Below are 18,206 nucleotides of genomic sequence, written 5' to 3'. Positions count from 1 at the left end.
TTAAGAATATTTCTCATCTTTTCATTCCACTCTTGGTTTTGCGGCTGATTTCCTCAGGCATTTTGTGGTTATTGTACAATATTGTGTTGATCTTCTGCACAAAGACTCATCCTGCTAAGGTCATCTATAAGCTTTACATTACCCTCCTCATCCAAAAAAACATTTCCTTCATGTTGTACCCTCTGGTACTTGTCAGGTGATACTTCAATTTATCTCCTGCTGGGAGAACATGCATGTCATGGATGTCCCTGCTGTCTTCATCAAGATAAGAGTTAAGATAAAGGTCTTCCTGTTTCTAGGCCAAATTTAGGGTAAATAAACCATTGGATGTAGGAATATTCTATTTGAGTGGAATGAAGAGAGTTGTGAGTGAGCCATGACTTCATATGCTATAAGGAAAACAGCTTTGAGGAGCTGCGACTGATGGTTGGGGCATTGGTCTGCCTTGGCCTAGAGGAGAGCAGAGCTCCTATTCAGATTGCCACAATCCAGGAAGACCAAGGATTTGAGACAGCTTTTGGCTTTATTCCAGTTTTTAATAAATGCAATTTAGAAACTTCAAAATATTTCATGAGACTGTCATCTAGCTAGTCTTGCCCAAATTCATAAAGATGTTTCATGCTGAAGGAAACACAAAGAGTTCAGTTCTTCTCCTGGCTGTAAGTACAGACATTTACCCTGCTGCAAGAGGCAGGGATATTTTCTTTAAGTTCAGTTGGTTTTAAACATGAACTGTGTGTTTCAAAATATTTCATGAGACTGTCATCTAGCTAGTCTTGCCCAAATTCATAAAGATGTTTCATGCTGAAGGAAACACAAAGAGTTCAGTTCTTCTCCTGGCTGTAAGTACAGACATTTACCCTGCTGCAAGAGGCAGGGATATTTTCTTTAAGTTCAGTTGGTTTTAAACATGAACTGTGTGTTTCAGGTTGGAATTGTTCAGTATGGACAGACTGTAGTCCATGAATTTTTCCTGAATACATACTCAACAACAGAAGATGTGATGGCTGCAGCCTCGAGAATACGCCAGCGAGGTGGCACACAAACCATGACAGCCTTGGGAATAGACACAGCCAGGTAGGCACACAGATGTTGTCCTGCACATGGGAGAAACAAGCACAGGCAGGGGGGTGATTCTGATTTTATGTCTTAAAAACATGGCATGGCTAACAACTGACTTCATTTTAGCTAAGCAAGCATCATTATGAGGAAGGTGGATAAGCAGACTCCACCCAACACCTAGAGCAATTGTGTGTGAAAGGCAGCTGACTCCTGAATGGAGGAATTAGGAAAATATAATAGATATGGAGGGATATGTAGAGGGATAAGGAAAATCAATTTCTTTCAGAAGAAGAAAACAAAAAATTAGAATTTTTAATGTTAATTTGTTTTCATTCTGAAGTTGATTATTACAGTGTTTGGGCCCACATTTGTCAGAAAGCCTAACAATTTTATATCCTAAGTTTTTGAAGCTTCTTGATCATTGTGAGATTAAAGATGTGTTGTAGCAATAGCGGTATTTAGAAATGCTTCTTTTATGAGAAAAAATGAAATCTGAGCTTCACAGAACAGGCAGTAAATGTAAAATCTCTCAGAAAATTTCAAACTGTACAACAGTGTCCTGGTATCTTTTCTTTTCTGGGTTTGTTTTTTCCACCACAAAAGCATGCTTTTATTCCACAAAAGTTTGCAGTCACTATTTACAAACAACCATTTAGTGAAATATGCAGCAACCTTCTGATGAACAATTTGATTATCTGACCAAAGTTTTGTTGATGTGGTGTACAATTGAATTCTTATATATTAAGGTTTTCCTGAGATACGAGTAGAAGCTTGAGAAGTCTGAAGAAGTTCACAAAAGCAGAGCCAGTTGAGAATTGCCAAGTATTCAGAAACCACATCTAGTTCAGAAAGCCCCTTTGTACCATGAACTACTGCAGGCTTGTACATACAGAAACTGTCAGCAAAAGCTTCTTTTGTTCTCACAGTCATCCCCCTTTGGCCATTTCAGTGGTAAATTTCAGCTTTCACTCATGTGGCCAGTCCTAGAATCCTATGGTATTTTTCTGAAAAGAGGAAGCCCTGCTTCTTTCCTTCTCCTTCAGAGCCCTAACCCAGCCTTGTCTTGTCAGGTCCAGAGTCTGGGTGAACAGCTGCCCAAAACCTCAGAGCCTGTTTGCCCATCTGCAACTGTAGAATTCAAGTGGGTGCCCCAACCTTACCTGCAACCTATTTCTGCCACATCCCCAGCACCCAGTGTTAATTAGCATAGGTGCCAGAGGTGTGCTGGTAGCTGAGTAGTTTGACCACTTAAAGTGCTGCTTTAAAGGGTGGAAGTAGGTGAGGGTTTTCTACACAGGATTTTGGAAAGGAGGGTGTTGGCTGGGTGTCTTTTTTTTTTTAAGATGCCAAAAGCTGTTTTAAAGTGCCAGAATTTAATTTGTAGAGGGAAAGAATTTTTCACTACCCAGGTTTGTATTTTCTGCTATTGCTCTCGAGTGAACGATGAATGAATGCTTGTGAAACTTTGGCTGTGAACTGTCAAGTAAGTTCCAATTGCAGTTGTTTGAATTTGTTCATGGTTAACATTAATCTCAATTTCCTGCTTCCTGGTTAATATAAAATCTTTTAGTTTATGGTTGGCTATGCAAATATGATGCATGTGCTAAATGCTGACATTGCCTTTCTCCAAAACACTTTACGGTCCCTTTAGGGAAGAAGCTTTTACTGAGGCTCACGGTGCACGAAGAGGAGTACAAAAAGTAATGGTTATTGTGACTGATGGGGAATCACATGACAACTACAGATTACAAGAAGTGATTGATGATTGTGAAGATGAAAACATTCAGAGATTTGCTATTGCTGTAAGTGAAATTTAATGGGAAAATTCAGAATCTTAAAAGCATGTTTCATCTTCTAAATGTAATTTCAGTTTTAGAAGTTCATTTCACAGAATCTTTATGGAAATACAATTATTTCAGAGAGGAAAAAGCTGGGGAAAAAAAACCATTAAAAATTTGCTTTCTGATTTTATAGCATACAAGAAAAGCAATTTATCTGTCTTCCAGATGATGACAGGTGTGTGTCTGTGTGAGGAAAAAGGAGGAAGAGTTTGAGGGACAAATCAAATCCTTTTTTGTTAAAAGCAACACTGAGCAAAGTGGACTATTACAATTCTAAGCAACTTCTGCAGAAACATTACCTATTAAAAAAAAAAAAAGCAGCAAATGTAAACCATCAAAAAAATGTTCATTATGTCTGTGTTGTATGCTTGCATTCTAAAGCTGTCATTTTCATGTTGAGCAAACAGTAGCTGAATGAGAATAGAGGTTAACCCGTATCAAGAAATATGAAAGCATTAGTTATGGATTTAGTGTTAATACTCCACTATATTTGTGTATTTTATACACAAATCTTCTATTTGCTGCTATTAATTTTGAAGGGACAATGGTTTGTTGCCTCTCCATTGTGATCTTTCTTTGTTTTGCTATCTTATTTTTTGGTAAAATAAGGTGGTATGAAAACACAAAACTTAAAGAAAGGTGTTATACTTGATTTAAAGAAAGATACAAGACAGAAGTTGAGTCCAGCAGCACACAGATTTTCAGTGGTTTTCTTCAAAAAATTAGAGGTAACTGAAGAAAAAGTTGTCCTTGACACTGCAAAAAAATTTTAATATAATGTCCCAGTTTAGAACCAAATTTGAATTGATCCAGTGGGCTGAGATGCTAGAGCATAGGAATTTGTTTTTTGTCTCCCTCTCAAATCAAGTTTAGTCTATAGAGCCCTTTTCAAAAGAAAAAAAATCTGTTTGTCTGGGAATTAGAGAAGTGAGGTGTTTTTTTCTGAGGTATCATGAATTGTTACAGCAGTGTTGTTAAAACTACTAACCAAATCTAAAGTCTTGTGTTGTGTTGAAGTTGTTAACACTGAATGCAAGTATTGTTCTTATATGTATTTATAGTGCAAATCTTCACAGAATAAAGGACTATTCTATGCCTAATCAGCTTGTCATTAATTGACTGTATAGCACGTTATGATAAGAACTGGCAGAACCCAGTGTAATTCTGGGTTGGGCAGTGTTTTCTTGGTTTTTTCTTAACTTTGGCCTACTTCAACAAGTCAGAAGATAAATTATTAGAATTTTCTGAAGAAGGGTGAAAAGTACAGTTGAGGATAGCAGACATCACACCGTAGAGTTGCTTTGTTTCCTGTCAAATGGTATTTTCAAACAACTGAGCTGTCATACAGTTCTGTTCTCCTTGAGAAAGAATGCTTTCAAATTAATTTGAGTGAGGTTTTAATAGAACAAATTAAGGTTAGATATGATTTTCCACTAGTCTGTGGCAACCTACCTCAATGATATCTTTTTAAACAGGTTATGAAATATATATTTGTCTTTTGTTTTGTGTTTGGTTTTTTTTTTTTTTATATTCTCTTTAGATTCTTGGCAGCTACAGCAGAGGAAATTTAAGCACTGAGAAATTTGTAGAGGAAATAAGATCAATTGCCAGTAAGCCTACTGAAAAGCATTTTTTCAATGTCTCAGATGAATTAGCTCTTTATACCATTGTTGAAGCACTTGGAGAGAGAATATTTGCCCTGGAAGGTATGACATTATTTAAAATATTACTTTATGCCTGTATTACAACTGAAACAAATAGAAGAACACCTGTTTTTACCTTCCTTTGGATTGAATTGTGCTGCATTAAATTTATTGTGCAATTATTTCTTCCATGCTTGTTACAAAAAGACTTTATAATACACATCAAAATAGTAAATACAGATGTGACTATATTCATAGGACTTAGAGCCTGTACAGACAATAGCCTGAAAGGGTAGGTATCCCGAACTGTTTTAATGTGGTAAATAGGAAGTTGCCCTCTTTTAGGTAAAAAATATTGCCAGATCATAACCCAATTACCCCATGATCATCTGTTTTTCTGCCTAGTTGTTTAGGGTCTCTCTTTGGTTATTTATCAATTACAGCATATCACTTTGCTCTAAAAGTTAGCATGGGCTTGCTGTATAAAGTTAGCAAGATATAATTTTCCTTTGGGAAGATTCACAGTATTCAGACTGTAACACAGAAAAGTCATTCTCTCATAATGTCTGTTTATATTCTCCTTCCAAACGAGACAACATTGTCCAAACCATGTTTGTTTCAAGTACACTACTGGTAAGAGGAGACAGAGTTTATTAGTTATAAATTATTCTGGCCAACTCTGATGGGATTCATGTAATACAAAGAAAACATCCATCTATTTGGACTATTTTTTTCAACACGTCAACTTTCCAAGCAGCTACAATAGAGTAGTTTATAGCTGGAACAAAAGAAAATATTGAATGTACAAAATTGAGACAGTATTTTCAATTTTTTTTACAATGGAGTTACATTTATCACACATATTTAGATTGGGGCTTTTTTTATGTATTATTTAGTTTGATCAAATATTAATGTTTTCAGCTATTACTAAATATTTTCAGCCATAAATAGTTTATTAAAATATAATTTATATGTTCTTTTTTTACTTTCTGGACAGTTTGGTTTCCTCAGCTTTGCAAAAAAAAATAGTTTGAGGAGAATCTAGTCTCTCTAAAGCACAAAGTTTAGCCTACTTAGGGTAATTGAGTACTTCAAAGTTCATTGAATAAGGTGCTCTTTTCTTAAGCCTTTATACTAGGAAGAATACACTTTCAGTGGGCATGTTCAAACAGAAATTGAAAACTTAGTCTTCATTTTGTCCTTTATACTTCTTAAAAAGTGAGAAAAATATTTACATTTCATTGTCAGAATAAAATGTTAGTTTTTTGTCCATTAGCTATAATGAATATAGAATAAGTTAGTTAACCTGACAACAACAGATGAAGTATGTAAGACCTAACATGACTGAGTTTCTGGAAATCCAAATAATTTCATTACTGCCAAAAGGCTTCTTGGTTTGCAGATTTTCTGTAGGAACTCAGAGATGCACTAAGATTTCTATATAAGACACCTGAAACATGAGACATGAAAATTCTCCTCCTCCACCTAAGTCCCAGAAACCTGTCTGCAAGAGAATCAGAATAGAAATGAAAATGATATTTTAGCTTTTTATCAAAACATAGCAAGGTCAAGCTGCTCCAGTAGGTTGGAGCTAGATAATGCTGACTGAGTCAATTTATGCTGATTCTTCAGGCATAGTTTCCTGCCCTATCCCAAGCTCTTCACTTGTATTCTAGATTAACAACTGTGTCCATGCATGCATTTTTCTGGTGGTGGAAGCAGGCAGATTAATTATGTACCATGCAGCTTTCAAGCCAGTTTATTGGATGTGTTTAATTGGAGATTAATCAGCTATGTACATAGTGACTTCTGTGCGTCAGAAGAGCCTTGGTTGTTGAAATTTCATATCTGAATCTGTCTAAATTCTCAATCTCAATTGCTTCTTGCTTGTGTAGTAGTACATTTGATTTTTTTTTTTCCTGGATTTCTTATTTTCATTTTAGTTCTTCAAAAAATGCAAAGAAAAATTGAGAGAGATTTGAAAAATCAAATCCAACAAAAACTCCTGCTTGACAGCCAGTGGATTTTTACACATAATCTTTTTCATATGCCTCTGTGTCTCATGGCATGGACATTGCTTTTAACAGCAATTTTATGTTTTATCCAACCCGTAGGCAGGCACAAATGTTTTTTCACAAAATATCCTTTGTAAGATGCTTGGCAGTTTAGAACTGAATGGAAAGTTAGGCTAAGGGCCATTATCTAAGTAGTATTTTGAGCTGCACACACCAACAGTACCAGCTTTGTCCTCTGCCTCAGACTGTGAGAATCCTGCCTTTCTCAGCTCATTAAGGGGCATCTTTTACTGCATGAAAATATTGTTCATCAGCAGATGTGCAGCTTAAGAGTTATATGTCTAAAAATTACTTTTTCAGATTTAGCAAAGCAGCTACATCTTGTGAAACATGATAGTCTAAGTTTGTATGTCAAACACTTTGAGATCATGTCTCCTTCCTACAACTGGCTGTAAATTGCAGTAATTAGGAAAGTCATCATGTCCCAGGGAGCAGCTGCTGGGGTTTAGTTGCTGAGTATCAAAAGTTCACCATTATTTAATAGTCCAGATGCCTGAAATTCATGCAACTGTGCTTGCTATGGTTCATTTTCATTCACACCACTGAAGGCTTGCTGCAGCACTCAGCTGGTAGCAAACTGTGAACTCTTCCTGGACCAGCATCAGAGCAGATTTCATAGCTTGCCTCTACTTTCTCTCAAAGAAGAATCAACATGCAGAATATAGTTCCCTTGGCTGCTTAGAGTGGCAAAATAGTGCTTGACTATTAAGGGCTGGTTATCTTTCTTTTAAATGGAGGAAAGACAGAACTTTTTCTTCTCCAAAGGTATTTCAAGTTTACCTGGGAGCAAAACAGACCATCAAAGTTTAATAACTAGCATATGACTACTTGACAAGATACTGAAGCTAGTAAAAAATCACCTGATACCTTTTTTATACAAAGTCATTTGAGTGAATGAGATCTCCATGTAATTGTCTGGGCAGGATTACCATTCCCCACCACTTCACTGAGGCTTATGAATCTTGGACAGCAGAGATTTTCCTGTGTTGTTTTTGCAAAGGTTCATACAAACATCAAGTGTTTTTCATTTAAAGTTTCTCCAGCTGCCTACAAAACTTTAGTTGCTTGAATACAAGGCCAGGGTTACATGGCTGGTGTTCTACTGTTCACTTAGCTCAAGTGGAAAATGGCTTAACCATATTAATCAAACATTCCAAACATACTTACCAACAGCCTGAGTTCAAATCTGGTCAGTTTTAGTCCAGAAACTTTGTTGACAAGTTCTGAGACATGATTTTAAAATGGAAATTCCCATACTTAATAGTAGCATTCAACATGGGTCTTTATTTCTGTGTTTATTATAAAAATCTATGGTAAACTATATTCACTGAATAGATTAGTTAATTGTGCTATCCTTTACTATCATAAGATCATTTTCATAGCACTCTTCAGTTACTTTTTCAGATTGGAACAAATTTATTCTTGAAACTTATTTTTTTTCTGTTTAATAGCAACAACAGACCAGCAGGCCTCCTCTTTTGAAATGGAAATGTCTCAAGCTGGTTTCAGTGCTCATTATTCTCAGGTAAACAAATTGTTTGAATATAGAAGTTATTTTACAAAGTGGATTTTTGCTGGTGGTTCTATGAATTTGGAATAAATTCAGGTTTCAGGTTTCTTTGTATAGTCCTGTTTGCTGTTGGAAGTTTTGGAGTAAAATGTATGTAAAGAGTATGAACAACAAGAGCTCAAGAGAGTACGTATATACTTCACATGAACTCTAAACTTAATATTCCCATAGCATTTTCTGTCAGGAAAATAGCCTAAAAATATGTTAAGAAAGATTGAGAAAGACTTTTTACCAGAGCCTTTAGTGACAGAACAAGGGGCAATGTTTTAAGGTGAAAGACACAGGGCCACAAAGATGACCAGAGATCTGATGCACCTATCCCGTGAAGACAGGCTGAGAGAGATGGGGTTATTTAGCTTGGAGAAGAGAAGACTCCAGGGACACCTTAGAGCAGCCTTCTAGTATTTAAAAGGGGCTGATAAAAAGGAGGGAGAATGACTTTTTACATGGGTAGCTAGCAATAGGACAAGGGGAAACAGTTTTAAACTAAAGGAGCAGGGGTTTATGTCAGATGTTAGGAGGAAATTCTTTACATGGAGCAAAGTAAGGCACTGGAACAGATTGTCCAGGAAACTGTGGATGCCCTATCCCTGGAGGTGTTCAAAGACAGGTTGAATGGGGCTCTGAACAAACTGGTCTAGTTAGTGACATCCCTGCCCATGGCAATGGGGGCTGGAACTGGGTGACCTTTGAGGACATTTTTGCCCAAGCCTTTCTGTGACCCTATGATTGTAGGATCCATAACATAATAGGAAAAACAAGACCAGCTATGTAAGTATGCAGGAAGCATTACCCAGATGTGAGCATCCTGAACCATGAATGTCTACAGATGATTCACAGAGAAAAGGTGATGGATGTAGAGAACTGTCTTTTTGTTTTCCTCTCCTCAAGGACTGGATCATGCTCGGAGCAGTTGGAGCGTATGACTGGAATGGCACAGTGCTCATGGTGAAAGACAGTGGTATTTCAATGCCAACTAATGACACCTTTCGTGACCGGCGTTCAGAGAGAAATGAACCTCTTGCAGCCTACCTAGGTAAGAAAAATAACCCACCTTGCAACACTTTTCAACAAATGCTACAAGACCTCTCTCAAAGCTCATTCAAAAGGAGTATCTTACAGAATATTTTATATTCCAGCAGCCTGGGAGAAAGTCTACTCTCTAATTTTCATGTTCTTTTAAAAAAATAAATAACTCCTAAAACTAGAGAACTAGTCCAAACATAGACCTAAGTATATCTAGACTTTCTCAACAGAGATGTTCAATCTGTTTAAAAAAAATTTCACAGATTCCTCTAGTATTCTTATCAAGTTTTTCTATGCCTTGATAAGTTAAAAAGTCTTATACAATATTAAGTCCAAATGTTTTCTTAAAATTAGGCTGTTTTCTCTCACTCGGTGGACAAAACCAACAAGACCAACATCTTTTTTTGTAATAGTGTTTTGCCTATTGGCAGGTTATTTTTTTTACCAAAAAGCTTCAGTAGCCTTGCTCTCTGGTCTAGGTCTTGCTTTCTATACCTCATGGTTCTGTTTGTTATCTCATTTAAGTCACACTTCCATTGACAAAGAATCAATGCTAGAATATTTTGATTTTTTCCCTAAGTACACTTTCTTCATTGCCAAATGCCTTTAGCTGTTGCCTTTTATTACAATTCTAATTAGGTAATTTTTAAACTAAGATTGTATCCTCCTATAAAGCTTTCAACTCTTTCACAGTTTTGATTTCACTGCAAAATTTCTAAGTCTTCTTTCACCAATGTTGTTAAATTGTTGTTAATGTTAAGCAGAACAGAGTTCAAAATAACCAGAGTCACTTTTTGAAGACTCGGTGAGTTTGACAGTGGGCCAGTGACAACTCTTCTTTGAAAGGAGCTTTTCATGAGTTATTTCTTACACTGTGTGAGAATTAAGTTAACGTGGCTCACCAGCCTGGGAAGAGATTTAACAACCCAGTGTGCTCACTGTCAGGCTTTAGATAAATAAAAAAAGGCCTTATAATTAACTGCTATTGCTTTCTGCCATGAATAGGGGTAAACATCTAGTTGTGGAATAAACCTTACAAAGGCTCTGAATCACAGCAAGTATTTCTGATGCATTCTGTGAGTATTACAACTTGATTTCTTTCTGCTTCCTAGGATATACTGTGAATTCAGCACTGACACCTGGAGGTGTGCTGTACATAGCAGGACAGCCACGATACAATCACACTGGCCAAGTTATTGTTTATAAGATGGAAGGAAAAGAGGTGCAAGTGATTCAGAGATTAAATGGAGAACAAGTAAGTATACGTTCACAATTAACATACAAAAGGAATACAGCAGAAGACATAATAAGTATTTCAAATGAGAATTAATTAGAAGAGCACATGAAACTGGGAGTTGTAAGCAAGATCAGGAGGAAAAGTTAGGCAGATCCTCTGGTGTAATTAGCAATGCGAAGTAGAGTGTTCAGTAGATCTTTGGAAATTTTGTCTTTGAGGGTTAAATCTTAACCAGTGTCAAACTGGTTGTTGCCATCTCTGTATGTGCAATTTTGTCTGTCTGCTGAGTGGAAGAGCATGTCACTGGCAGGAAAGAGTTTTGACAAGCAGGGTTCTGTGCAAGGGCATCTTGTGGGATAGACTGAAGTATTGAATAGTTGCTGGTTACACAGAGTAGGAGCTCACTGAAAGCTGTTGCTGTAGGAGGAAAAATCCCCACATAACTGCATAATTAAGGATGGTATTATTAAGATAATACTATGCTTATGAGGACTGCCTATTCTCATCTCCCCAGGCTACAGTATCAACTTCTCTCAGGAGCATTCAGGTTACCTAATTTTCTTCTGTAGCTGATGTCTGCAACTCAGCTAATCAGTCAGTCAATCAAACACATTTTAGAGTCAATGAGCTAAAGTAGGTATTAGGGATCTGGGCCTGCTCAGCCTCAGGAAGAGACTTCTGAGATGGGACCTCAGCAGTGTCTGTCAGTGTCTGCAAGGGAAGGTTCAGAGGAGGGACCAGGCTCCAGGTGCTGAGCAACAGGACAAGAGGCAAGGGGCAGTGAGTGATGCGCAAGAAGTTCCACCTGAACGTGGGACTTAAATGCTTTACTTTGTGGGTGACCATGCACTGGAATGGATTGTCCAGAGAGGTTTTTGAGTCTCTCTCACTGGAGATACTCAAGAACCATCTGGGCGCAATCCATGCCATATTCTCTGGGATGACCCTGCTTCAGCAGAGAGGTTGGACCAGATGGCCCACTGTGGTCCCTTTCAGCCTGACTGACTCTGTGATTTTTAAGGTTTGAGACATCTGGACTACTTGAAACATCTCTGTGAGAGGAGATGTATCTTGGACTAGAAGAGGCTGCTTGTCCTGTTAAGTGTGAAAGAATTGCAGGGTATCTTGCTTATCTGTGAAGTGAAAGTAATCAGATAAATCCTATAGCTTGTACCCAATTTGTTAATGTATCCATCTCTTCATGTAGATTTTGTTCCTGTGAAAATAGTAACTTGAGAATTTTGGCAGCTCTCTGCACTGAGCTATCTCAGAGCTTTTGCCCAAGCTTTTTTTACTTGTTTTTTGAGAAAACTAGCTTGCCCGAGGTACTCTTATTCCAATGTTCTCTTAAGAGGTCCTAATCCCCATAGCTGGTAGAAATCACCCATTTATAGTTTCAGACTCAGAGGAGTTGAAAGTTGAATGGCCCACTATAAATAAAACATTTAATTAAAAAAAAAAATCCGACAACAAATGCTAAAACTGAAAACAAGCTTTACAGGCATACAGACAAAAAAAAATCTAGCTTGTAAAGAAAATTTCTGCCTAGTGGTTAATATTTGTCATTGATGCAAGAAGTTGGTCTCTGAAAAGGAAATTAAGGACGATGTTGCTGACTCTGTCTCTGATGTATACTTTATATTTTCCTACAGATTGGGTCATACTTTGGGGGCGTTATCACCACAGTCGACATTGACAGGGACTCATTTACAGACCTTCTTCTTGTTGGAGCTCCTATGTATATGGGAACTGAGAAAGAGGAGCAAGGGAAGGTATATGTTTATAGTCTGAACAAGGTAAGGTGATGATTTTATTGAACAGGAATAGAGCATGTTCTTTACTGCCTTCCTATCCTTATTTTAAAGAAATACAGTAATATGAACTGGGGAAGATGACCTGTTGAAAATAGGGGAAAATGGTTTTGACAACTGAGATTATAATGCAATTTAATTTTAAATTTCATTCTCGAAATCTTGTTTGAGCATGGAGTGTATTATGTAGATAACTATTATATCCTGTAAACTCAAGTTTGGCATGGATTCAAATGTACAGGATTACTTTTCTATCACTTATTTTTATTCTTTCATGGATTAGGGAATGATGAGGCTCATCCATTCTAAAAGTGTGATCTCCGATATCCTTGCTATTTGCTTAGCTACCTAAACTCCATACATCCAACAGCTTGTAAATGTCTGACTAGATTGAGGATGACTCCTCTCCTCTCCTCTCCTCTCCTCTCCTCTCCTCTCCTCTCCTCTCCTCTCCTCTCCTCTCCTCTCCTCTCCTCTCCTCTCCTCTCCTCTCCTCTCCTCTCCTCTCCTCTCCTCTCCTCTCCTCGAGTCTCCTCTCCTCGAGTCTCCTCTCCTCGAGTCTCCTCTCCTCTCCTCTCCTCGAGTCTCCTCTCCTCGAGTCTCCTCTCCTCGAGTCTCCTCTCCTCGAGTCTCCTCGAGTCTCCTCGAGTCTCCTCTCCTCGAGTCTCCTCGAGTCTCCTCTCCTCTCCTCGAGTCTCCTCTCCTCGAGTCTCCTCTCCTCGAGTCTCCTCTCCTCTCCTCGAGTCTCCTCTCCTCGAGTCTCCTCTCCTCTCCTCGAGTCTCCTCTCCTCGAGTCTCCTCTCCTCTCCTCGAGTCTCCTCTCCTCGAGTCTCCTCTCCTCTCCTCGAGTCTCCTCTCCTCGAGTCTCCTCTCCTCTCCTCGAGTCTCCTCTCCTCTCCTCGAGTCTCCTCTCCTCGAGTCTCCTCTCCTCGAGTCTCCTCTCCTCGAGTCTCCTCTCCTCTCCTCGAGTCTCCTCTCCTCGAGTCTCCTCTCCTCGAGTCTCCTCTCCTCGAGTCTCCTCTCCTCTCCTCGAGTCTCCCCTCCCCTCGAGTCTCCCCTCCCCTCCCTCTGTGGAACACCATCTGTGTTTCATTAGAAACTTCTCAGATTAAGAAAATGCCTTTAGAAAAACTCTTCATTCTGCCTAAAGAATGCAGTTTACTTACAACAGCATCCAAATATTGTTATGATACTGCACTTTCCTGTGGACCTCTAATTTCAAGAAATATGCAGAAACATCTAGAAGCAGAAAGAGAAGAAGCAAGAATGTTATTGCCACATGCTGCTCAGAAAAAACACTTGAATTATAGTTGTAGAATCAGTTTCTACAGTGCACGTAATCACTAGGAATAGTTTGTAATTTCTCTGTTTAATTCATCCATTTGTCTTCTGGACAGTAGCTCTTAAAAGTCTGCATTACTGAAATGTTGGTGGAAATTCAAAATCTCTAAATCTCTTCCTCCACAGACAAAGTTTGAATATCAGATGAGTCTTGAACCCATAAAGCAAACGTGCTGCTCTCCATTAAAACAAGACACCTGCAAAGTTCTTAAGAATGAGCCTTGTGGTGCACGCTTTGGGACTGCGATTGCTGCAGTGAAGGATCTCAACCTGGATGGGTACAATGACATTGTGATAGGCTCTCCCTTAGAAGATGACCATCGGGGAGCTGTTTATATTTATCATGGCCGTGGCAAGGCAATCAGTAAAAAATATTCACAGGTATGAAGTAAATCTCCACAGGTTGATCCAACTGCTCTAATGTATATAATGTTTATAATCCTATCTTCCCAATACTGGATGAGATTGTGACTTGACCAGTTGTAACAGCTTCTCTTTTAAATTGAAATATACTTTTAAACTCGTACTGGTTTAACTGAATCTGAGTCTTAATATTAATGGATATTAAACAATATATCCATGTGTTTTTATTAGAAACCTTCTGACATTTTCTGAACAGCCAGAAAAGCAGATATTTTGCAATCTGAAAATTTATAGTGTGTTCATCACCATAGTAACTGTTTTAGGAGTACTGTAATGAAAATTTAATACAGTTAAAGAGCCTAAACCCCATCTCACTGCCATCAAATGCATCTTGACTGTTACAAAACCCTTCAAAGTGCACTGCATTAACCTCTTTGTGCATTTCACAGCGTATTGCATCAGGTGGAGATGGGGAAAAAGTGAAATTTTTTGGCCAGTCTGTGCACGGAGAAATGGATTTAAACGATGACGGGCTGATTGATGTTACCATCGGAGGCCTTGGTGGGGCTGCCCTCTTCTGGTACGGAGACTCACAGCAAGTCGGGACAGAAAAAAAACTTGTTGGGATACCGGTGTAACTCTCATGCATGACTGTTTGGACTTTGTAAGGTTACTGGTTTCATCTCATGTTTAGACACTGACTGCAAATATTCATCTTCTCACATCTCTCTAGAGGACTAAGCATAAAACTTAATGTATACCGTTAGAAATACTGGAATGTTATAGAACTCTTGCTGGCCTAGAATGAAGAACTTGCCCTCCTAGACCACCTTCAAAATAGAAACTGATTCCACGTGTGGCACTAATTAAAATAGTAAAAAAACCTGAATTTCTCTCTTTTTCACAATATATTGCATTTTATTTTGTTAACAATATCAAGAACAGGTTCAAATGTAAAGGGGTAACTAAGAAAATTGATTTTAGTTCTAAATAGAAAAACTGCAATTTGAGTCCCTACAGAAAATCTGTAAAATTAAACAAAGCCTTCTGCTTAGTTTACAGTTTACAGTAACAGTCAACTAATTTTCTTTATATGAGAGGATTATTCAGATCTAGTAGTGAGCACTATCATTTTTAAGGGAGAAGACAAACAATCTTAAACATAAATCCCTTATTTCTCAAGCACAACTAAAACTATTTCTGTCTCTGGTAAGGAAATGGCCTGCCCAGATCCTTGCTTTCCCTGTCCTGCTGTTTCACCTAGCTCACCTGGTAGGTGATCAAGTTTGTCAAGGCTTCCTAGCATCCTCAAGCTTTTTCTGAACTTCACCTGGTATTTTCTTTGTAAATGTTCCATGTGTAAACACAGTCTGACGCCCTTCACTACATTGTTGAGAACACAATTCTGAAGAAAGTTTGCCAGCTAAATTTTTTGCTGGTTTCATACACTGACATGCTGCATCTCATGGCCAAAAGGTAACCAATTCAGAACAAGGGATGAGGCAGGAATGCATTGCAGGGGTGAAAAATATTTAAAGTGAAGAAAACTGGGGGCAAATATTAGCCTGTTTGTCTGCTCACAAGCTAAGGGATGGCTTGCAATCCTCCAGCTTACATATAATGTTATGCTCATCTGTGATACTGTCAATGATAGGTCTGGGCCTTCAGTCTCTTTTAAAATGGATCTGTTTCTGTAGAGTTGCTTAAATTCTTTTGGAAATATTTCACCTGATATCTTTTCTGAAGCAAGCACAGCACTGTGGAGAAATCCTGTGATTGTTTCCTCCATAATTCCTCTTTTACTGGTACTAGGTATAGGATATATAATTAATTACTCTTCTAGACCATCATGCTGTTCTTGTTCCAAATTCTTCAGGGGCTTTCCCTCCTGAGTGACAACTAAGCTTTAAAAAATGCTTTAGTGCTTTATAGGCTTTGGCTACTGAGGACATTTCTTTGCCTCTTTTTGTTGCTCACTTTTTGGTTTTCTGTATGATGAGTTCTCTCTGTGATGGCAGTTAGCAGGCATGCAGTAATCTGTCCAAATGAAGAAAGGCAAATGCCGACTGAAAATGTGCCAGAGAAGTGCATTACAACTGCCAGCTGTTTTTGTAGCATCACACAGCAAAGACAGAAGATGTGAAATAATAGATAGCTTCTTAATTGGCACAACATGGCCAACGCTGTGTCTGCTACTGTACTGCAGCATGGTGTCATCAACATATGCCCCAGGAATCTCACTTCAATTGTGGATTTTATGCTTCTGTTATTTTCTTGGAAAATAATAATAAATAATGTTCTTTGGAACATTAAGGATTTTTTTTTCTTTTTAGCTATAAGCTTCTTTACAGTTGGACTCAAGTGATCTTAAAGTCTTTTCCAACCTAAACAATTCAATGAATCTGTGATTCTGTGTCTGTATCTGAATGTTGAATGCTGCATATTTTGTAAGTTCATTCATAGATTTAAAAAAGTTACTGCTCTTATTTCCTTATTTCTTTAAGAATATAAGAAAATATATTTTCTTATTTCTTTATTTCTTATTATTCTATTTTCTAAGTTCCAAGCACTTTATTTGTGTTTTTTTTAAGGTCTCGTGACGTGGCTGAAGTAAACGTTTCCATGCAATTTATACCTAAAAGCATCAATATTCAACAACAAAATTGTCAGATAAATATAAGAAAAACGATATGCATAGATGCCACAATTTGTTTTAAGACCAGACTAAAGTCAAAAGAAGATATATTTGAATCCAGTAAGTAGATAAGCACTAAGCTATGGAAGCTTTAAGCTATTAAATTCCTATGCTTACATGCACTTAGTAATTAAAAAATGGAATTCAGCTTTTCTAAATTCAGTATTCAAAGTGCATCTGAGATATTTTGGGAAAAAAGAAGGTGTAGAGACAAAGTGCTTTATAATATGCTTCATAATATTGATCTCAACTTCCTTTGTAGGTCTGCAGTATTGGATTACCCTTGATGCACAAAGACAGATATCTCGAAGCTTATTCACAGAAAGCCATGAGAGGAAAATGCAAAAAAATATAACTGTCAAAGGATCAGAATGTACAAAACATAACTTCTACATGTTGGCAAGTAAATCATTTAAAATATTTTTTTTCATGCTGACACTAGAGTAACCCAAGTATGTATTCCATTAATTGCAAATCAGACAACAAAATCTGTGTTCAGAATTAATCTTAAGAAGTGTACATAAAATTTGTTTAAAACTTAGTTATTTGTTTATACATGTATTAACAATTTACCTATATGTACAGTCTTTTTAGCTATGTCTCTGTGTCTGTCTTAAGAAAAAGCATACTTCACTTGATGGAGCCAAGCAGCTGTCATGGTTAGTAGTTTAGATGCACTCAAAATTCAGCAGCAGCGTGTGAGAAAATTTCAGTTTGCATATTGGTGCAATTCCCTCTAATAAAATACAGTAAATAAACTTTTAGGTTTGATATAGAGAATATTTATTCAATGCAAAACAGAAGCGTAATTAGCAACTGTGAGTATGAATTTGCCCAGATTGTAGCTAATGGGTGGAGTTAATGGAGTTGCATACTGTAAGCTACTCACATTTGCAATGTTTAATGACCTACAGTTGTATCTTAATGCAAAACTAATGGTACATGATACCCAGAACTTTTTTCACCTAACAGCAGACCAAAGTTTGACTTCACAAAAGGTGATGCTGCTGATGCTTATCTTACTGATCCTTTGAGCACAACAAGAAGGGAAAAGTCTGTGAGGCAACAGTTGAGATATTCTTTAATGAAACTCTGTGGGACATGCTCAGGCTATGTGAAATTTTGTGATAAGTTGCACAAAAATCTTTGTAAGTATTTATAAGGAATGCCTGGCACATTGAACTTTTCATCATCAACTGCAAGCATTCAGATGCTTTTTTAGCAAGAATGGCAACAGTGTGACAGAAAAATATTTTACCTCAGCAATTTTTGGGTCTCTTAGATACTAAAGTGAATTTCCCTAACAGTAGTTCTGTTTTCCTTATGTTCTAGGATAAGCCTGATTTTCAGGACTCGGTAAAGGTTTTGCTGGAATTCAATTTTTCTGATCCAGAGAGTGGACCTGTTCTTGATACCAACTTGCCAAATTCAATAGCAGAATATGTAAGTCAGAAAGATTCTGTATCAATAACCAATGTATTTAAGGTAAAAATCATAGCCCACACAAGAGCTGAAACTATTGCCCACAAATTGGCTAGAGAG

The 18,206-nt window shown here is 37.6% G+C and overlaps 1 protein-coding gene across 2 annotated transcripts in view; it reads left to right on the top strand.

Moving 5' to 3' along the window:
• Positions 1-18,206, top strand: part of ITGA1 (integrin subunit alpha 1) — a 73,601-nt gene that overhangs the window by 37,928 nt on the left and 17,467 nt on the right. For both annotated transcript variants that reach the window (XM_086869862.1, XM_086869863.1), the window contains exons 7-18: positions 929-1,077; positions 2,714-2,864; positions 4,444-4,609; positions 8,073-8,146; positions 9,083-9,227; positions 10,330-10,472; positions 12,107-12,250; positions 13,733-13,987; positions 14,419-14,549; positions 16,561-16,724; positions 16,927-17,063; positions 17,997-18,107. In XM_086869862.1, coding sequence (XP_086725988.1) covers positions 929-1,077; positions 2,714-2,864; positions 4,444-4,609; positions 8,073-8,146; positions 9,083-9,227; positions 10,330-10,472; positions 12,107-12,250; positions 13,733-13,987; positions 14,419-14,549; positions 16,561-16,724; positions 16,927-17,063; positions 17,997-18,107 — 1,770 coding nt within the window. The remainder of the gene's footprint in view (positions 1-928; positions 1,078-2,713; positions 2,865-4,443; positions 4,610-8,072; positions 8,147-9,082; positions 9,228-10,329; positions 10,473-12,106; positions 12,251-13,732; positions 13,988-14,418; positions 14,550-16,560; positions 16,725-16,926; positions 17,064-17,996; positions 18,108-18,206) is intronic.

The sequence above is a fragment of the Cyanistes caeruleus genome, chromosome Z, assembly GCF_971803275.1.
Source record: "Cyanistes caeruleus chromosome Z, bCyaCae1.hap1.1, whole genome shotgun sequence".
Classification (NCBI taxonomy): Eukaryota; Metazoa; Chordata; class Aves; order Passeriformes; family Paridae; genus Cyanistes; species Cyanistes caeruleus.
The sequence above is the reverse complement of the archived record's forward strand: the minus strand, read 5'-3'. Positions and strand labels throughout refer to the sequence as shown.